This window comes from Podarcis cretensis (assembly GCF_951804945.1).
Source record: "Podarcis cretensis genome assembly, chromosome: 16".
NCBI classification, from domain to species: domain Eukaryota; kingdom Metazoa; phylum Chordata; class Lepidosauria; order Squamata; family Lacertidae; genus Podarcis; species Podarcis cretensis.
The window spans coordinates 16,850,751-16,872,608 of NC_137186.1; the positions used below are offsets into that span (position 1 = coordinate 16,850,751).

General features: G+C 48.3%; 1 protein-coding gene and 1 long non-coding RNA gene across 3 annotated transcripts; one reads left to right on the forward strand and one right to left on the reverse strand.

Annotated features, from left to right (window-relative positions):
- The first annotated feature begins 120 nt into the window (after nt 1-120).
- LOC307205113 lies at nt 121-8,005 on the forward strand. The gene is made up of 5 exons (XR_013833879.1): nt 121-229; nt 750-1,967; nt 2,985-3,180; nt 7,068-7,556; nt 7,937-8,005. It is a non-coding gene; the product is annotated as an uncharacterized lncRNA (long non-coding RNA).
- Nucleotides 5,084-19,163, reverse strand: LOC307204811 (solute carrier family 22 member 6-A-like). Of its 2 annotated transcripts, XM_079956817.1 has the most exons (11): nt 18,265-19,163; nt 16,561-17,882; nt 15,150-15,253; nt 12,990-13,144; nt 11,793-11,961; nt 11,218-11,341; nt 10,424-10,536; nt 9,716-9,930; nt 9,190-9,298; nt 8,019-8,222; nt 5,084-6,314 (listed from the first exon to the last, which is right to left on the reverse strand). In XM_079956817.1, the coding sequence occupies exons 2-11, from the start codon at nt 16,975-16,977 to the stop codon at nt 6,233-6,235; spliced, it is 1,692 nt and encodes a 563-aa protein (XP_079812943.1). In that variant the 5' UTR covers nt 16,978-17,882; nt 18,265-19,163; the 3' UTR covers nt 5,084-6,232. The 2 variants fall into 2 exon arrangements, with proteins under 2 accessions (XP_079812943.1, XP_079812944.1); XM_079956818.1 differs by lacking the exon at nt 18,265-19,163 and having other exon boundaries at nt 16,561-17,892.
- Nucleotides 19,164-21,858: the final 2,695 nt, after the last annotated feature.

The window sequence follows — 21,858 nt, forward strand, 5'->3', positions numbered from 1 at the left end:
GCTTAACAGAGTAACCCGTGCTGCTTTGTGGATAGGCAACTTCCGGGAACACTACCCACGCTATATGTATTAACATCCATAAAGGATGTAAAAATAAGTGAGGGTTTTTCTTTATATTGGTGTGCTGCTCCCTCATAGCAGAGGTACGGTATAACATAGTTTAACTATACGCTGCGTGGAGAAGGCCTTTCTTTTCTCTGCCCTGAACCTTCCAACATTCAGCGCCATTGTTGTTGTTTAGTCGTTTAGTCGTGTCCGCCTCTTCGTGACCCCCTGGACCAGAGCAGGCCAGGCACTCCTGTCTTCCACTGCCTCCCGCAGTTTGGTCAAACTCATGCTGGTAGCTTCGAGAACACTGTCCCACCATCTCGTCCTCTGTCGTCCCCTTCTCCTTGTGCCCTCCATCTTTCCCAACATCAGGGTCTTTTCCAGTGAGTCTTCTCTTCTCATGAGGTGACCAAAGTACTGGAGCCTCAGCTTCAGGATCTGTCCTTCCAGTGAGCACTCAGGGCTGATTTCCTTAAGAATGGATAGGTTTGATCTTCTTGCAGTCCATGGGACTCTCAAGAGTCTCCTCCAGCACCATAATTCAGAAGCATCAATTCTTCGGCGATCAGCCTTCTTTATGGTCCAGCTCTCACTTCCATACATCACTACTGGGAAAACCACAGCTTTAACTATATGGACCTTTGTTGGCAAGGTGATGTCTCTGCTTTTTAGGATGCTGTCTAGGTTGGTCATTGCTTCAGCAATGTTATCAAATTCTAGGGCTCCGAGAGAGGGAGGAAAGCTTTTCTCTTATCACCATTCCCCCCCCCCCCGCGGCATTTCTGTCAAATTTTGCCATGGGAAGGAAAATGGACCGGAAACAGTACGTTGTCGCTTTAAAAAAAAGCGCGGGAAACAGAAGCCTCCGCCATCTCTATCATAATCCGCATCTCTGATCTGTGACTGCAATAAATTGATTCATTCATCGCTTGCGGGGAGGGAGTTTCTGTCAACCGCCTCCGGTCACCTCTTGGCTGTAGGCATAGCCAGGATATTTATTTTAGGGAGGGGCAGGCTTTATAGGTTTTTTGGGGGGAGGGGCGCAGAACCGACGGAATTGGTCAGTTAAGTATTTTTATTTCCTCACTTGATTTAGAGGGGGGCTGAGGAGGAAGCCAGGCAGGGCAGGGGGGCAAGCTGTGTCCCTCCCCATCAAGTAAGGAAATAAAAATATTTAACTAACTGACCAATTGCGTAGGTTCTGCGCCCCCCCCCAAAAGCAGGAGCTGTCACGTGAGGGAATGGGGTGTCACACGAAGGCTGCCTCTTGCTTGCGGGTGTAGAATAAGGGGTGCAGCGTGGAAGGAAGAATCAGGTTTATGAAATGGGCCCTTCTGAAGGGGACGCATTAAAAGGATCCCTTTGGGTTAGGCAGAGAAAGAAGATGCTCTTTTGCCGCAGCCACGTGGCGTTTCCTCAGTTGCCACTAGCCCAGTGTTTCCCAAACTTCGGTCTCCAGCTGTTGTTGGGTTGTTTTTTTTAAGACTACAGTTCCCATCATCCCGGATCACTGGTCTTGCTAGCTAGGGATGATGGGAGTTGTCCAAAAACAGCTGGAGACCCAAGTTTGGGGAACACTGCACTAGAAGCTTCCTGGAATATTGTGTAGGTTTTCTGGGGGAAGGACTGTGTCCTTATTTCAATTCCCCCAGGAAAGTTGGAGAGAGCAATAAAATAGCTCCCCCTGTCAAACAGTAGTGGTGGCACCATGGGTAAAAAAAAGAATACAGTATGCCTTATAAATAGGACTGGGGTGGGTGGGGAAGCCTTGTCCTACCTGTTTCGTATGAAAGGTGGGGGGTGCTCCCTATTGTAAATGTATTTCCTCCCAAGTGTCTTTTTAATTTGAGGGAGTTAATTTTCAAGTAAGCAATTTGGAATCACGACAGAATTTCTGGATTACGTTTCTCCTATAATTTGTAAGTGGAAAGTGCTTTTTCTTGAAAGTTCAGCAGTTGGGGAGGGAAGCAAGCTGCTTCTCTTAGGAGGCACTACTTAAATTTAAATTTCACAAGAATTTATGGTGCTTATGATTAATTTTCATCTATAGACCATTTACTACCTGCTTGTATACTCATTATGAGTAAAATAAGTAATTACGGTACTTTATGCCAGTGAGTAAAAGAAGGAAGGCTGAAGAGGCAGCAGAAAGTATTGAATCTACTTCTGATCCTTTAAAACATCACATTTTAAACATTTTTCTTGTTATAAAGACATAACAGCAAAAGTGTTTTGAACTGTTTATAAAGTTGCCAAAGAAAATCAAGCATTTAACAACTTTGAAGATGAAATAAAGTTACAGGAACTTAATGACCTAGATATGGGGTGTATCCTTCATTCTAAAAATGCTTGCATCAATATTGTAAACCATATTGCAGATGAAATGAGAAAAACATTAATAAGTAACATAGTGAACTCTTAAGAACAAAATGTCCTTAATGATTGATGAATCGACAGCTGTGGGTAACAGAACAACTTTAATTGTTATTGTTCGCGTAGTTCTTCCCAAAATTTTGGCTCCAATAAGTCTCTTCCTAGATTTGACTGAGTTTACAAGATACAACAGCAAGATGAATTTTAAGCTCATTAATCACACATCTATGAAAGTCTGAAAGAAACTCTTAGAAAGTGTATACTTGAAGGAGATGATGCTGATTTGCCTGGATGTGCCAAGGTTTTCAATTCCAAATATTGGCTTAGAAGGCAAAAAACCTTTGGTGAAACTGAAATCAGAAAACTAGCACAAAAGTTTCACTTAGATGAAACGGAAACAATTCATGGCTTTCATGAATATCTTCAAGAAAATGTAGTCCTGGATGAACTAATTCCTCTAAAGCACGCTTTAAGCACAATTTTAATATCTTCAAGTGAATGTGAAAGGATTTTCTTAGGTGAATCTTACAGTAACTTCATCAAGATCGTCTCTGTTTACACAGACAACTTCATCACTGATGTTCATCAGGATGGTAGGACCTCCTCTTACTTGGTCCAACCCTACCAAATATTTGGCACCATGGCTGCTACAAGGCCATCATTCTGCAGTTGATACAAAAAGCAGGAAGCTATCTAGAAAAGACGATGGTACATCAGAGGATATGTTAAAAGTGTGGCGCTTACTGTAACAACTTCATGGTGAGTAGAGGCACCTTTTTTTTCTAGAAAAAAACACTCCCCTTTCTCCATGCAGGATTTTATAAAATTCTATAGTGTTGCCTCTTACTTTTCATGTTGCTCCTCACCCAGCTTGCTCAGTTCATCTTGCAGACTCCCCTTGCTGGGCTGCTCTAAAGTTCTGCTAGGCCTAGATCAAGGTGTTACTATCTGTATATATAAAGCCCTTAACAACTTGGCATCGGTTTATTTGTGAGATCCCTCTGGAACTCCCTGCCTATTGATATATCAATGTCCCCTTTTTAGTGCCTGCTAAAAACATTTTCATTTAGGCAAGCCTACCCCAGTTTTTATTGGTGATAGGTAAGTGATCACTGTACTGAAGCCATGAGGTTCATCAGGGCTGTCAGCTTGACCAGCTGGACAAAGACCTGGGCAACTGGGAAAGAGGTTCTCTGCAGCCCACAGGAGAGGAGAGACACCAGCTCGGATTTGGCCCTCCTCCAGTCCTCCAGTTCTTCAGCTCATGTTTACTCTGGTTCTAAGCAGACTGGTAACTTTCCCAAGTAAAACTTTGACCAGCACCAAGCAGGGAGGGCTAAGACCAGGCCTAGAAAGGATAATAGGCATGGTTCAGTGGATTTCTCAGAAGGATTAATGGTTCTAGAATGTTAAAAATAAATAAAGCCTCAGACAGAGCTCTGTCTATGTCTTCCTGAAGATCTAACCTTGCAGATTTGCTTTTTGGTCCCCATATTCCTTGGATCATCACCCTGATGAGACTGTATAAAACTTCTTGTTTGGACGTCAATAGGATCCACTCTGCTTAGATTTTGTCCCAAGGCAATCAGAGACACAGAATTAGGACACCATTTAGCTTTCCAGCTAGCCACCACCCCCTCCCGTGATAGCAGTATTTAATTTTTATAAAGCACCTAAAATTTTTGAAGCTCTCTACAGATATTAAAAGCCAAGACAGGACTCGGCTACTGACTCCCAGTCTAATAGAAGAAACATACAAGGAACAAGGAAGGTAGAGGAAAATGGGTAAGTGTTCTTTGTGGCAGGGATTGCATGGAGAGGGGAGGCCAGTTGCTCCCTGCTCCTTCTCTGGCTAGTGGATGAGCTCATACTGGTCCCATCATTGCCTTAATGTTCCTCCTGGGCAGTGAGGGAAGCAGCCTTCTGCGTGGGCTTTGTGCCACTGACCAGTGGCAGAGGACATGTGCTTCCCTTCAGTTCTGCAGCTCCTCTTTTTCTTTTGTTTAGAGGTATGAACAGGGTTCTGCATTGCTACCTTTGGCTACTGTCGTCCAGTACTGTCTTACTGAGGACACCTGAGATAAGGGACTCATAACGTTCAGCAGGTGAAACTTACAAAGGATCCTTTCACACACTGACAATTTAGCAGCGCCTAATCCTTGCTAATCTGCTTTAAACTATAAATGGAATAGCAGCTCTGCTTCCAGACTTCTGGAACCCAAATAACATTTTGTAGCCAATATTTCCCCAGCCCCAGGGGGGAGGGCCCTGATTTTCATTGGGCAACCATGGTGTTAAGTACTCCCAGTCATGAATCCCTGACCCCTGATATTGTTTGGAAAGTGAAGAGGTTAAGTGACAGAGCTGATTCCTAGAAAGAAGAAACAGACCACAGAGAGAGAAATGTCTAGAGCAATCTCTGTGGGCCATAACTAGTCAGATTTTCTGAGCTCAGTGAGGAGGGAGAACTGAAAACGTGAGAGGGATATGCTTTGTTCATGATGTCGTGCAGATGCCCTGTAAAAAGGGAGTATACAAAGTGTGACTATTCCACGGCAAATGCCCATTGTGGAAAGAGCATCAGTGTTTAATGTTTCTCAACTCTAATGCTCTGTAGTTCCCCAATTTTATGCTTTCCCAAGAACTTGGCATCACCACCAGGTAACAAATGCAACTGTTTATTTATTAACAATCAACTATCAATAGACACAAAATAAATAATGCTTAGGACTTGTTCTGGAAGCAAAGCTTCTGTGCAGAGCAGTCGTGCAAGCAAGTCAAGAAAGGCTGGCTAATCTGTCAACCCAGGGGGGAGACCTCTCTTTTTGTATTCCTCTGAGATTTGTCTCCCACAGGCAGGTATGTGTAGAGTCTTGGGGTTGTTCCAGAGGCCTTTCCATCCATCTGTCAGTTTAGGGGATAAGTCACACCTCCCATCCCACCAGTTTCTCAAATCCCAGACTGAGAAAATTCATCCTAGTCTCTGCAATTTCCACATCCAACTTTCTGTCCAGCCAACGGCAAAAAGGTGGTCTGGCAACCAAGATGGAGAAACAGTCGGGCAGGGCTAGTTATGACAAGGGGAGTGTATGTATGTGAGAGAAAGGCACAATGCCTGCTTTGATGCTTGCTGAATCATTATTATCTTTAAATACAAACCATAAAACTGGCAGCAATAGCATCACCATTGAAAGTTTTAAAAAGCTGGAGTGAAGAAGAAGAGAAGAGTTTGGATTTGATATCCCGCTTTATCACTATCCCAAGGAGTCTCAAAGCGGCTAACATTCTCCTTTCCCTTCCTCCCCCACAACAAACACTCTGTGAGGTGAGTGGGGCTGAGACTTCAGAGAAGTGTGACTAGCCCAAGGTCACCCAGCAGCTGCATGTGGAGGAGCGGAGACATGAACCCGGTTCCCCAGATTACGAGTCTACCGCTCTTAACCATTACACCACACTGGCTCTCTGGGGAGGTATTTGCTTGGCACCACAAAGGTTACAAAGCAGGGGCTTGGCAGGCCTCCCTGGGGAGAGAATTCCATCAATGAGTGGCCACCACTGAGAAGGTTCTTCCTCCAGTCGCCTCCCACCTCACTTCAGATGGAGGAGGAGGGCCTCAGGCGGTGAACTCACTTGCACAGGTGGGCAAGGAGGCAGGAAGGTTCCATTTCTCTCTGGGATATGGATGTCCGCAGCCTAATTGTCCCATGCACTACAGAGTCCCTCGAAAGAGGCTGAGCTCCAGTAAGGAATCTTGCTCTGCCTGCCCAGGCTGGCTCCCAGAGAACGATCCTGTTTCTCGTACATCTGAAGCTCAGAAGTATGTCGACCAGACGACTTGAGCCCTGCTCTTCTCCTGCGTCTCCTTGAGAACTGCTTTGGGTTTCCGTCTGGCTCTAGGGACATGACATTCAACAGTATTAAAAGCGGATACTCCTATTGGTTAGAGGAAGAGAGGAAGAGGAGATGGGAAAATGCAGCCTTTGGGGAAGGGAATAAAATATGAACAGAGCTGAGCTCGCTGCGCATGAAGGAAGGATGTTAAAGTGAGGCGCAGGGAGAGGGAGAGAGAATCATTTTGAAATGAGACAGGCAAGAGCATGTGATCGGAAAATCGGAAGAGACCAAAGCAAGCTGCATTTGGCCCCACAGAAGCAGCTGTGGGGAACGGGAGGGAGGCGAGATAACACATTTTATTCCCATTAACTGCTCATTGAAGTGCAGAGCACCAGCTTTTGTGTCACATAGGACTCTTCCTCCAGATTGGATGTTCAAGGTTGATAAAACAACAAGCTTTCCCCATCATAGGAAGAAGGGAGAGGGACTTTGATTATTATTATTATTTGTTGTCGGGTGCTATTATGATTGTTACTAAGACTGGTGTGTTTGGCTAATACTGGCTGTATTGAGTAAGGATGTGTAATAAAGGAAGAAGAAAGCCCTATTAAAGGTGTGGTGGTTGGTGAAAGGGAAAGATTGTGAGAACAGCTGTGTGGGTAGAAAGCTTTTGAGAAATTGATTAGTGTTTAACAGTATACACAGAGAAACATTTTGTCCGGCTGTATATTGATACAATTATTGCTAAATAAGGATATTGTGTTGTACTGTATATCAATGACTCTGGATTTTTTTTTCTTTCTCAAACTAAGAACATAAGAGCCTGCTGGAACTGGCCAAAGGGGGTCCATCTAGTCCAGCATCCTGTTCTCACAGTGGCCCACCAGATGCCTGTGGGAAACCTGCAAGCAGGATCCGAGCACAAGAGCCTTCTCCCCTCCTGTGGCTTCCAGCAAACTCAAAAGCATTGCCGCCTCTTGATTGTGGAGACAGAGCTGAGACATCATGGCTTGCAGCCATTGACATGTCTGTCCTCCATGAAACTGCTGGGGGGCAGGGGAATTACCTAGGGAGGCACTTAGAGGGCAGTGAGGGGTGGGGCGCAGGAGGCAAGTATCAGATTTCAAAAAGTTGGCATCACTGGATCAAGTCCATCCATTTTGTTGAATTAATTAAACCAAATAATTTTAATTGGATTTTGAATAAACGTGCAGTTGTTACTACTATGAATTTTATTGCGTTGCTATCTTCTTTAGAGGATCGGCTATTCTGAATAATGCTTTCTGCATAGGGTAGGGTATGTTAGGATATTTCCGTTCCACCTTAAAAGGGAGCAGGCTTTGTGAGTCACAGAGTCTGCGTATTTCCTGTTCACAGGAAGTTTATGTTTTGTCTATTGCTTTTGTTCTCTCTATGCCTGAACACGCAGACAGGCAGTCATGTTTTTTCTTTGTTCTGACCAACGCTGAATAAACTTGTAAATATGCTCTCCTGAGTGCATCTTTCGCTGTGCGAATTCTGCTGATAGAGCGTGCATGAGCTCTGGAATGTGGAAAGTTATTTCCGAGGCTTCGTGTCGCTAATTGACTGATACTGTATCTACGGGAGATCGATGATCGTCCGGAGGCGGCTTGGGGGCCATGATGGCTTTTGTCTCCCTGGCAGTATCCCAACAGGGTAGAGGGGCACTGGTTTATGGGAAGAAATGGGTGGTGGCACTAGACACCCCCACATACACCTAGAGGGGAGAAAACAAGACCCACCTTTCTTCCACTTCTTCTACCGTATCCAGCAGGGGAAGGTTGTGTATCTCAGGAAGGAAACCAGCGGCAAGGCCGGAGACTATGGGAGTGATGCCAAATATCACCAGGGGCAGAAAGGGCTGGAAGTCGCCAGCCGTCAGCACCCCTGGGGCCACGATGCCACCCAGACGGGCCATCACCATGGTGAAGCTGGTGCCTGTTTGCCTGCCAAAGAAAAGAGCAGGGGTAAGATCTTGACAGAGCACCCGCCTCTCCTGGGACTTGAGGCTCTCTGCCTGCAACGCTTTGACATGCACATATCAGAATTAGATGTTGATGATGATGATTAGAATTTGTATACCGCCCTATACCCGGGGGTCTCACAGAACAAAATCAAGATATGAAACCACAAAATATGTAATAAAAATAAAAACAACTAACACTTTCTCAAGGCTAGGGTTGAATAACATCTCTTTTCATGGATTCTCCATCTTACCCCTGATCCATTATTATTATTATTATTATTATTATTCTATACAACTTTTTGAAGGCATCCCTGTATAGGGAATTTTGTAATGTTTGATGTTTTTCTATGTGTCGGAAGCTGCCCAGAATGGCTAGGGCAACCCAGCCAGATGAGCAGGGTACAAATAATAAAATTATGATTAAAATTGTTTTTGAATACATCAAAGGCCTTTTTTCTGACAGTATTCAGAACTGTACAGAGTACCAGCATTCATACAAACCTATCCAATTTCAGGGGTTTGGACAACACCACTTTGCGTCCCTGTGTCTCTTTTTTTGCTGCCCGTGGCAGCCATTTTGTGGTGGCACCCTTGGTTTTTATCAATATCTGAGTACCAGTACCCCGTTGTCGTTTTTTACTCGAAAAAATGCTGAGTACATTTATAACAGTCCTCTCCTCCAAGGATCTAAAGGTAGCACACATGGTTCTCTTCCACCTGTTTTTTGTCCTTTGTGAGGTACATTAGGCTGAGATGTGGCGATTAACCCAAGGTCACCCAGGAAGGCTGTGTGGAGGTTTGAGGAGGGGCCTCCCCAGTCCAAGGCTGATACTCTAATAAAACAGGGAGCAGGAGCTGATTCTAAGGGGCAGCCACTATTTCCCAGGGTCAAGATCCAGTTCACACATGCAGACACTTTTTTCATCCTTGCCCAGTGCTGAGCTCACCTCACGACAGTTGGGAAAAGCTCCCCGCCATAGAGATACAGGCACATGGAGGAGGCCGCCAGGCAGCCTTTCCCCAGCACCACAAGGGCCAGGCGGCCTGTCAACATTTCTAGAAACAAATAGGGGGAGAAGAGGAAAAATAGGTTAGAATCATGATTCTAGAGTTGGAAGGGACCCCTACGGGTCATCTAGTCCAACCCCTGGCAATGCAGGAATCCGAATCAAGCGAGTCAGAATTCTTGCTCCATCCCCATAGAAAGACACATCCCAATTGTACGGTGTGGTAGCGGTGGGCACATGGACCCCTACCCCAGACCCCTAACCCCACTCTCTGGTAGCCAGATCTCTGTCCCCCAGCTTACACAGGGTGGGAAAGCCAACCCCATGGTTTTTCAGAGGCTCTTGCTGCAGCATCCTGTCCTGGAACATCTTGGCTGTGAACTGACTGCTCCAGAAGAAGCCTCCCCATGGGTTATTTTTGGGGAGTGCTCATGCCCAGCCCCTTCACCCAGAGGTTGCTCCTTACCAGTGGGTACCGCGAGGGTGAGCAAGAGGAAAACTCCAGCCAGGATGAGGGAGAGGCTCTGGATGGTTCTGCGGCCGAAGAATGCCAGCAAAAGGGCGCAGCCCATCTTGGCCAGCAGGTCGATGGTCCCGAAGAAGAGCTGGACCACGAAGACGTCCAGGCCAAAGACAGAAAGGTCCATGGAGAGGCCAAAGTAGGCCAGGTTGATGGAGAAGCTGTGTGGGGAGGAGGAGGGAGGGGGTCAGAGGGAGGCTCACCCCTTGCATTGAGATAAGACAGCATTCTGGCAGAGTCGCGGGGAGATGCAGTGGACCTTTGGGAGGTCTAGTCCTCTCATTCTACATCAGTGGTGGAGGACCTCCCAAGGTCTGCATCCCCCTGTAGGCACCCCTTCGGGGTCCACATGCAGTTTGTTTGTAGGCAGGGCTAGAGGCAAAAGTGGGCAGGCCAGTTGGGTGTGGCTATTATTTTGTATAGGGGGCTGCACTGCAGCCATGCCAAGACCAGAGGTTCCTCCCGTTTCTCCATCAATGGATGTAAAAGGCATCATCACAGATCAGGGACATATTCAAGCCGGCGGGGGAGGTAGTCCTGATGCCTACACATGGCCTGAGGGTGCCTACCCCTCTTCTGTATCTGCTTCTGCTCCCTACCCCACCTGATTTTATTTTTTTTGCCCCAGCCCATTCTGGGAGCCTCTTGGGGTACCTTATCAACATGAGGCAGCAAGAGATCCGTCTCAGGGTCGGAGTGCGGAAGAGGTCCAAGCAGGAGTGGGCGCCCCTCTTTGAAGTGCTGTTTGCCACTTCGGTCTCCAGCATCTGAGGAGGAACGGAAGGCAAGAAATCTCAGCCCACCAGGTAGGGGGAAGAGGATGTCATGGCTGAGACACCACAGTCTCTGCTGTGCTTCATTTCCAAGGGAAAAATGAACCCTGGGTAAGGACCAAGACCCCTGGAATTTCACACCGCTGAGGGATTGAGGAGGCATGTAACAATAAGTATTGTTATCATAAAAACTGTGAACATACATTTTATTTTCTATCACCTGTAAGGATTCTTAGTTGGTCCAACCTTGCTGGCGGACCTTGGAAAACATTCACTAGGGCCCAAACCCACTCTCAGTGACCCTGCCCCACTTTTCAGGGCTGTCAGCAACTAAATATCTGTGGGGTGATCTTTGATCTCCCCCTCTCTCCTTTCCCATCTCCTAGGCCAGTGTTCATCTTCAGCCTTGGGTCCCCAGATGTGGTTGGACTACAAAACCCTTCATCCCCAGCGAGCTTAGCCAATGGTCTGGGACCCAATGTTGTTCTGGGAAGGTGGGTCCACTGCATTTATGAGTGTGGTGCCCAGTAGCTGCCCAAACCACACATGAATGTTGTGTGCCACTAACACAGTAGGATTTGTATTTCCACCAGGGCCCACAAACGCTCAGCTGCCAGACTGACCCTTGGCGGTGGGTCATGCTGCAACCAAAGATGACCAGGGGTCTTCACTCACCTCCAGAACCATGGCCTCCCCTGTAGCCACCTTCCCATTGATCTTGGCCACACGCTTCAGGTTGCGGAGGGCGGCCTCCCGCTCATTGTTCATAAGGAGCCACCGGGCTGATTCTGGTAGCCACCTGAGGAGGAATCCCAGGACTTGCTTGAAACTGGCCATCTATTCATTTATACGTATTGACAGTAGAAAAAAAGCTTTTCCCACTTTCTGTGTGACAGCCCTTCAGATATTTGAAGGCTATCCCATCGCCTCTCCATCTCCTCTCCTCCAGGCTAAACAATCCCAATTCACTTAACCGTTCTCTTTCATTAAGTCTTGGTTTCCAGACCATTTATTATCTTGGTCAGCCTCCTCTGCACACCTTCCATCTTGTCAACATCCTTCTTAAATTGTGGTGCCCAGAACTGGACACAGGACTCCAGGTGGGGTCTGACCAAGGCAGAATAGAGCGGTAATATGGCTTCCCTTGATCTGGACATTCGACTTCTGTTGATGCAGCCTAGCTCCTATGCTCTTTTGCTCTTCATTCCCCTTCTCCATTTCAGCCACAGGGGCTGGGACCCCAAACTCACCAAGAGTAGGCGAAGAAGACAAAAAACGGGGCGGAGATGGCCAGCTGCAGCCAGCGCCAGTCGCGGAGGCCATAGGCCAGGCCGGCAAGGAGCACCTGCCCAGCTGTGCTGCTGTAACTCTGTGTGGCCACCACCGTGGCACGATGCTTGGTGGGCACCCACTCCAGGCCTGGGGAAGGGAGAACAGGAAATCCCAAAGTCTAAAATGGAGCTGGACCTGGAGGAACCAAGGCGGTTCAATAATGTCTCTAGCTGTGTGCTTATATGTGGAGAATATTGGTTGGTTGGTGGGTTTTTTTAAAAAATAACAGGTTTATTATTATTACTTATTGCATTTATATCACATATCCAATGCCCTTTTAAAATGTGTTGGGGGGTTATTGGGTTTTTGTTTTTATTTTGATTATGTATTTTGTATTTTTATATTGTGATTTTATCTTGTAAGGTGCCCTGAGACCTGAGGGTATAGGGTGTCTACAAATTTGTTGTTGTTGTTGTTGTTGTTGTTGTTGTTGTTGTTGTTGTTATCAAAGCTCAAGGTGGTACACACTGTTCTCCCTCTCCTCATTTAATCCCCACAACAGCACTGCAAGGTAGGTTGGGATGAGAGAAGCAGTGACTGGCTCCCAAAGTCACACCCAGTGAGCTTCATGGCTGAGTGGGGATTTGAACCCAGGTCTCCCAGGTCCTTGTCCTCATTTAATCCCCACAATAACCCTGTGAGGTAGGTTAGGCTGAGAGAAGCATTACCTGGCCCAAGGTCAGACTCAGTGAGCTTCATAGCCTAGTGGGGATTTTAACCCTGGTCTCCCAGGTCCTAGTCTGACACTCTAATGTCTACACCACACTGGCTATCTCAAGATGGACAAACATTATGGGAAGGGGCAATTGGTCTGCAGCATGACACCTGCTCTGCACAGGCAAGGCCTCAGTTTCAATCCCTGACATTTAATAAAAGTATCAGGTGACAAAAGTGATGGAGAAGACCCTCCTCTGCCCTTGACCCCAGAGAGCTGAGCAGCTGTGGAGAGAGCAATGGGGAAAGGCCAGGAGCACCCATGGGAGATTTCCCCCACCCCCGAAGCAAAGACCAGCTTCAGCAAAGGCCTTTTTCTCAGAGCAGGGAGAGTGTTGTTCTCCTCCATCCCCTCCACCATCATCCCAGGTTGTCTCCAGGGCACAACCAGTGGCACTCACTGAGGCAGACATAGTTCAGCAGGAAGCCAGAGATGCCCACGCCGCTTAGGAAGCGGAAGATGCAGTAGGTGGCAAAGGTGGCAGAGAAGGCAGCCCCTGTCCCCGTGACAGCGACCAGCAGCAGCGACCAGATGAGGATCAGACGGCGCCCAAACCTGTACAGCCAAGATGTCAATGGTCAGCTCTGGGAAATGCTTTGTAGGCAGCATGTGGGAAGTTGCTGAACTGGTCTAGCTGGTCATTAGAAGGATAAAGGTGCCTGAGCTTGATTTTTTCCCTCTTCCCTCCCTTTCCCCCTTCTCTTGCGTGCCATGTCTTTTTTTATTTATTGTAAGCCTGCAGGCGCAGCGACTGATTGCATTTAACCAGTAGCACGTAAGGCACTCTGAGAGCCTTTTTGGCTGAATAGTGGGGTATAAATGCTCTCAAAAAATAAATAATATTAGGAGGGTTCGTATGACTACGAGGGATGGGTTGTGACAGGCCTTGTGTGCTCGGGCCTCCCCTCTCCTCCTCTGGCATAGGCTGTGGAATTGGCACCTTCCATTTCCATTTTCAAGTAACCACAGTTCAGCATTAGGAAGAGCCCTGCTGCCTCAGGCTGTCCATACTTGGTGGCGGGGGGGAGTGGGCAGAGCAGTATACAGTGGTACCTCGGGTTAAGTACTTAATTCATTCCGGAGGTCCATTCTTAACCTGAAACTGTTCTTAATCTGAAGCACCACTTTAGCTAATGCGGCTTTCTGCTGCTGCTGCTGCTGCTGCCACGCCGCCGGAGCCCAATTTCTGTTCTTATCCTGAAGCAAAGTTCTTAACCTGAAGCACTATTTCTGGGTTAGCGGAGTCTGTAACCTGAAGCGTATGTGACCTGAAGCGTATGTAACCCAAGGTACCACTGTATGCCTGTTCTGAACCCTGAAGCTAGGCCACATCCATACCATACATTTAAAGCACTGTTGTGCCACTTTTAAGCAGTCAGGGCTACTACCCCCAAAGAATCCTGGGAGCTGTAGTTTGCGAAGGGTGCCGACAGGTTGCTGCTGACAGGAAGAAACCCCATTCCCCTCACAGAACTACAGTTCCCAGAGTGGTTTTAACATCCAGTCCCTCTTCATGGCGGACTCTGGGAATTGTAGTTCTGGGAGGGGAGTAGAGGTTTCCTAGCAACTCTCAGCACCCTTAGCCAACCACAGCTCCCATAATTCTCTGGGGGAAGCCATAACTGTTCAAAGTGGCAGGATAGCTCTTTATAGGCATGGTGTGTGAACATGGTCGTTGTCACCAGCCCTCTGGTATACTGGAGGAAGTTGACTGGCAGCTGGCAGCCTGCTTAGCTTTCATTCCTGGAAGAAGAGGAGGAGCCATCTTGTCCCTGGTCTCAGGCAGCATCATTTCTTGGGCCAGCCCTGTGGATCACACCCCCTAAGGCACCTGACTGGCCCTCGTGGGACCAGCATGTGGGACTAGATAGGCCTTTGGCCTTAAATGACCCAGTTGCAGGTCTTGCATTGTTCTGCTCTTCCTGTCAACCTAATACAGTAATCATTAAGTGAGGCTTGTGAATCAATTACAGGCCCATCGAGCAACGCTGCAGGATTCCCATTGCTGGGTTACTGATGCCACTAGGGAGCCTGTGGCCCTCCGGGTGTGCCTGCACCCCAACTCCCACCAGCCCCAGACCCACAGAGAACAACAATGGGACCTGCAGTCCAGAAACACACCAGTTCCCCACCTCTGACACAGATTGTGATTTGGAGTGTTATGAGGAGCAAGCTGGATCCAAAGGGCCAATGTCTGGGAGAGAGAGAGACTTGTAGGAACACAAGAAGAACCTGATGGATCTGACCAGTGGCCAGTGGCCTCACTGGGAAAACCTCAAGCAGGATTCGAACACAGGAGCAACTCTCCCCTCCTGCTGTTTCCAGCAACTGGGATTCAGAAGCATTGCTGCCTCTACGGTGGAGGCAGAGGATAGCCGTTGTGGCTAGGAGCTGTTGACCGTCAGCTAAATGGTCTCTTTGAGTCCAGGAGAGGTAAGGATTTTGTGTGTGTGTTACGATTATCCAAGCTGACAGATCCAGAAGGAGAGGTTGGGGTTTTTGAGGGAGATGGGACCACCCAGTTGAAGAACAAGGTGAGGCAAGCAGGCTGGCTTATTACCTGTCGGAGAGGTCTCCAAAGATGAAGGCTCCCACCAAGACCCCTCCCATGAAGAGGGACTGAGCCAGGCTCTTGAGGGGTTGTAGGTGACAGACCAGATCCCACTGCAGGGAAGAGAGAGGGAGACAGATTTAGTGAGGCAGCCTTCGGGGAGGGGGAGATCAGTGAAACATGAGGTGTCATACTGGTCTTTGTGGGACGCGTGCAGTGGAGGGGAGAGGGTGGAGACTGGGGTGAAAACCCCCAATCAAGTTCCCATTATTATTATTATTGTTGTTATTATTATTACCTGCCCTTCACCAAGTCCCAGAGAGGGTTGCAACAATTTAAAACTCAGAATGAAAAACAGTTAAAACACATTGCATTCACAATACTGTAATAGGGTGGGTCCTGAAGGCAGGGTGGTGTAGTGGTTAGAATGTTGGACTAGGACTCGGAAGAGACAGGGGTTCAAATCCCCACTTGGGCTGTGAAGTTTACTGGGTGTGTGACCCTGATGGAAGGCAGACACCTACCTCACAGGGTTGCTGGTGTGGGGGATTAAATGAGGGGAGGAGAACCCTGATTGCCAATTTGAGCTCCTTGGTTAGAAATTGTGGGATAGAAATGCAATAAAACAAATAAACAAAACACTGGTGTCAAAGGCTGGTGTAAACAGGTGCATCGCCTCCTGGGTCATTTCAAAGCTGCCTCCAAAATGGGCCGCCAGGCTGCCTTGGCATCTGATAGCCTTCCCTCCTTGTCTGTTGTCACCCGCCCTGCAGTCTCCCTGTGACATGTTTTGAGGCCATGCATATTTGTCATTTGGAACTGGGTTTTGCCTGGGGTTTCAAAGTGAGTGTTGGGCTAGAGACTGGGAGGCCTGGGGCTATTTATTTATATAGTGGCACAGCAATAAAACTGCTATCCTATTCGCAAAGCTAAGCAGGGTCTGGTATGGTTTCAAATTGGATAGGGAGCTGCATGTCGAAATTTCTGCACTGCAGTGGGTTGGACTAGATGACCCTCAGGGTACCAACTCTCTGATTCTATCCCATAATGTTTAAGGAGCTCAAAGTGGCCCACATACTTCTCCTCCCCATTTTGTCCTCATTTAATCCTTATAACAACATCCCTCTGAGGTAGGTTAGGCTGAGGGGCAGGGACTGACCTGAAGTCACCCAGTGAGCTTTACGGCCAAGTGGGGATTTGAACCCTGGTCTCTCCCAGGTCCTAGCCTGGCACTCTAACCACCACACCACCACTAGCTCTCACATTGGTTTCAAATTCCCATGGAACCATGATGCTCACTTGAGCCATCCTCTCTCTCCACTTAACCTACCTCACAGGGCTGTTGTGAGCATAAAAAGTGAGAAGAAGCCAGGTGTGTTACCCTGCCTCTTCAGAGGAAGGGTGTTAATGTTATTCATACCTCGGTGACGATGGTGGAGGTGAAGGTGCTGCGGTCATACTGCCAGCCGTCCTGGCATGGCTCCAGCTCAGGGTCCCTATCCTGGCTCAGGGAGTCATTGGCGTCAAGGGCCAGCCTGACGGCAAAGCGGTGGCATCTGTCCGGCCAAGCGCTCTGGTCCAGAAAGAGAGGGTGACCGTGATGGGAGGTGTTGGCTGGTGACGGCAGGCGACATCGGTGCTCCGGGGAGGCAGCGCTGAAGTTCTGCACCAGGTTGTGACTGGCGAGGAGCAGGACTGGCAAGGTGAGCAGCAGGACAGAAAAGACCTGGAAGGGGCCCATGCTGCCCACTTTCTCCAGCAGGTCCCCAAAGGGGATAGCAGCTACGGGGGCCTTGGGGCAGAGGGAGAGGCGACGCAGGCCTTTGGCAGGAGACATCCTTCCTCTTGGCGTTACCTTTGTCTCAAGCGCAGGGTGCCCTTTTATGCCAGGAGGAAGGATGTGGAGGGAGGTTGGGGAGGTGGGTTAATCAGTCACCACCAGACCATTGGGGTGGCTGTGGCTAGGACTGTGCGCATGGGTGTGTATGTGTGAACAGATACCTGCTCTCTTCCTGGTCTGCAGCAGCATGCAGTGCCCAGTTGCTGAGAAAGATGCAACTAGAGTAAAATTGTAGAGTTGGGAGGGACCCCAAGGGTTGTCTAGCACAACCCAATGGCCACATTCACATCAAGCATTTAAAGCACCATACCACTTTAAACAGCCATGCCTTCCTCCAAAGAATTCTGGGGGCTGTTGTTCGTTAAGATTTCTTAAGAGACCCCCTATCCCACCCCCGGAACTACCATATTTTTCGCTCTATAAGACACACCTTTTCCCTCCTAAAAAGGGGAAATGTGTGTGCGTCTTATGGAGCAAATGCAGGCTGTGCAGCTATCGCTGAAGCCAGAACAGCAAGTGGGATCGCTGCGCAGCAATCCCTCTTGCTGTTCTGGCTTCAGGGATAGCCGCGCAAAGCTTCTTCAACAACATTTGATTCAGAATATTTTTTTCTTGTTTTCCTCCTCTTAAAATCTAGGTGCGTCTGATAGAGCGAAAAATACGGTACATGTTCAGGGTAGGATAGCTCAGTTGGTTGGATAGGTAAATAATTGGATAGGTAGTTGGAAAGGTAAATAATATTCCTGCGTTGCAGGGGGTTGGACTGGAATCCACAGGGTCCCTTCCAACTCTACAATTCTATGATTCTATAAGTCTAATTCCCAGAGTGGTTAGCAATCCATTCCTCTACACAAGGCATTATGGGAATTGTAGAATGGTGGCTTCCTAACAAATTTCAGCACCTTTACCATACTACGGGACGCAGGTGGCGCTGTGGGTTAAAGCCTCAGCGCCTAGGACTTGCCGATCGAAAGGTCGGCGGTTCGAATCCCTGCGGCGGGGTGCGCTCCCGCTGCTCGGTCCCAGCGCCTGCCAACCTAGCAGTTCGAAAGCACCTCCGGGTGCAAGTAGATAAATAGGGGCCGCTTACCAGCGGGAAGGTAAACGGCGTTTCCGTGTGCGGCTCTGGCTCTGGCTCTGGCCAGAGCAGCGATGTCACGCTGGCCACGTGACCCGGAAGTGTCTCCGGACAGCGCTGGCCCCTGGCCTCTTAAGTGAGATGGGCGCACAACCCCAGAGTCTGTCAAGACTGGCCCGTACGGGCAGGGGTACCTTTACCTTTACCTTTACCATACTACAGCTCCCAGGATTCTTTGGGGGAAGAGGCCATGGCAGTTTAAATTGGGTATCCTAGCACTTTAAATGTATCATATGAAGAGAGCAACAAATTTCCCTCCCCAAGGCATCACGTCCAGGACCAGCAGCAAGCTGTTTTGCCACATGATGCAGAAAATCCCACAAGCATAATACTATGTTACTGAGGTAAAAAGAACTTGCTGCCCTTCCAGGATTCTCAGAATCAGTTGCCCAAGGGTAGATACCTCATACCTAATGATAGGGCTGGCTCTGATTCAAATGCATTTGGCAGTCTGTGGGTCTCATTACATTCCCTTTTTCTATAGATACTGGAGCTAAAGAAGAAGAGATTCCTTGTCCCACCCCTGTTAAAGCCCCCCCCCCCAACTCCCTGTTTTCTTTCTGTCTGGAGAGGCAGCTTAGAGGGATTCTCCCCTCAATCACCCCACAGACACAGGCACATTACACAAGGGTTCCCCCAGTTAATCAATATAAAGACACAATAAACTGAGGGTGCATTATTTGGTCCTGCCCCCCCAAAAAAAAGATTGACCTACTTACGTCTGAGGAAGAAAGAGCAATACACAAATAGTTAATGATTCATGATTTAACCATCTTATTTCCTGCCAGGCACGAGGCCATTGCCCCGCTTCCCCTGTGCCCTGAATCATGGCCACTGGGCTGCAAATTCCTAGAAACTGCTTCTGTCCCTCTCTCACAAACAAACAATGGCACACACCCTGTCCTGCTTCTCCAATGGGGGCGATTTCCTCCAGGTCTCTCCTCCAGGCATGTGATGATGCAGAGCTTGTTTCTGTTGCACAATTTGAGGAGTGCAGTGACAAATAGCTAGACACTCCGCATACACAAACACTTGGTTTGAGTCAGGATTAAAGGTAAAGTTACCCCTGCCCGTACGGGCCAGTCTTGACAGACTCTGGGGTTGTGCGCCCATCTCACTTAAGAGGCCAGGGGCCAGCGCTGTCCGGAGACACTTCCGGGTCACGTGGCCAGCGTGACATCGCTGCTCTGGTGAGCCAGAGCCGCACACGGAAACGCCGTTTACCTTCCCGCTGGTAAGCGGTCCCTATTTATCTACTTGCACCCGGAGGTGCTTTCGAACTGCTAGGTTGGCAGGCGCTGGGACCGAGCAGCGGGAGCGCACCCCGCCGCAGGGATTCGAACCGCAGGGATTCGAACCGCCGACCTTTCGATCGGCAAGCCCTAGGCGCTGAGGCTTTAACCCACAGCGCCACCTGCGTCCCTTTGAGTCAGGATTACCTGGACTCAAACCAAGTGTTTAGTACTGGTGCTAGAGCTGGACATGAATAAAAATTGCCTCTGAGTGCGTGCAAAGGGCATTGTTTCATTTTAAAAGATTTACCATGTATACTGCAAAGAAACATTTGCAAAAAAACAGGATCAATGCCGCTTCCAGTTATAAGTCACAGGGTGTTAAAATAGCATATATATAATATAGCGGTTAGAATGCTGGACCTGGGAGACCCGGGTGAGAACAGGACATTAGACTAGGTGGCCGCTAGGCCTGACCCTGCAGGCTCCTCTTAAGTTATTCTGGATGTGCCTGAATAGCTGAATGGTTAGAGCATGGTGCTGATAACACCAAGGTTGCAAGTTCGATCCCCGTATGGGACGGCTGCATATTCCTGCTTTGCAGGGAGTTGGTACCAAGGTCCTTTCCAACTCTACAATTCTATGATTCTATGTATCTATCATACTATGAACCTGCAGATGGCTTCTTGGAATCCAGAGCAGACTCTGGGGTGAGCCAGGGCCTTTTCTCTTGCACGTTCCAACCTCAAAGTTTCGTCATCTCTGCCCACGGGTCAGCGCCCAGGGAGCCTGCAAGTTCTGCCAGATTCATCCCTGGCTTGCCCTGGAGTTGCTCCATAGGGCAACTCTTCTTCCTGTGAGATGCCTAATGAGTTCAGTTAAGGAGGAAGGACAAAGCCACCGACGCAGAGGATGTGAGCGGGTGCAGCGGGAGGGAGATTATGATATGCTAGCAGCCAGCTATTGCTCAGCTGAACAGGGCTGGCTCCAGGTTCTCAAGCACCTTCAGGCAAGATGCCCACTCGCCTACCCTGTCCCTTTGGGCCCAAACCACAGCTGCTCAGAAGGAGATGGCAAAGGGAGCTCACTTGGAGGGGGCAGACATCAGCAGCCAGGAGAAAGATGGGTTGCCAAGGGGTTGGAAGACAAGGTGCAACTCAGGTTGTTATAGAGGCTTGTATGGCTTTAAGGCAGATAGGAGAGGCAGTCTCCAGATTCCCAAACTGTCTCTGTCCCTTTGATCTCTGTGCCCACCTGTCCTTTGAAATGAAGGTGGAGTGTGTGAGGCTTGAAAGCGACTGGACAAATTCATGGAGAGGGCGAACTAACCATGATGGTGGGCTCTGCCTCTTTGGTTGGAGGTAGCAATGCTGGAGACTGCAGGAGGGGAGAGGGCTCTCATGCTCAAAGCCTGCATGTAAGTTTCCCATTAAGAGCATCTGGCTGGCCACTCTGTGAACAGGATGCCTGGGCTAGATGGGCCATTGGCCTGATCCGGCAGGAGGCCCGTCTGTCTCCACAGTGACCTACCTGTTCTGCAGCCTTTGGCAGCCAGCAGCCCTGGTCGCCAGGTGATTTTTGGACAACTCTCCTACAACTTCCCAACTGTGGTTGCCCCACAAATTGGTATAACAGCATTTATTTTCGATCTCTCAAAGGAAAAAGGACCACTGCAGTCCTCTAGGAGACGCCCTGTACTTGGGCCCTGTTCAAAGGCATTTTTGTTTTGTTCTGGAAGGGCTTTACGTGAGGTGTGTAACCTAGGCATAAAATTCATATACTGCTTCATTGTAAAAAAAGAAAGAAGACCCCTTCAGAGCAGTTTACACAAAAGAACAAACCAATAACATTACCAGTAAGAACAGTCAAAAACAGCTATTTAAAACATTTTAAAAAAACAATTGAAATCAGCGAGGAACTAAAAAATTAAAACATACTTCAACATTCTACTGTGTCTGGGCAAGCTTGGCAGGTGCCAAAAAGAGTGTGGCAAAGGAGCCTTCCTGACGTCAATAGGCAGGGAGTTCCAAAGTGTAGGTGCTGCTGCACTAAAAGATCGATTTCTTACAAATGTGGAATGAGTATTATGTAGCACCTGTAACAGTGCCAGTTCTGCAAGCTGAGGAGGCCGAGTGGAAACTGCTGATGAAATGCTTCTGCTTTTAGAGTTTGTATGGGTGGTTTTAGTGTTCTAGAGCAGGGGTGAACAACCTTTTTCAGTCATGGGCCGGTCCACCGTCCCTCAGACCATGTGGTGGGCCAGACTATATTTTGAAAAAATAATAATGAACGAATTCCTATGCCCCACAAATAACCCAGAGATGCATTTTAAATAAAAGGACACATTCTGCTCATGTAAAAACAAGCTGTCCTCGGGCTGGTTTTAGAAGGCAAATGGGTCACATCCGGCCCCTGGGCCTTAGGTTGCCTACCCATGTTCTTTTGCTCAATTGATTTTATTCTTCTTAGAGCCTATATTCCTGCATTTCATTGTTTCTACCCTGTCCA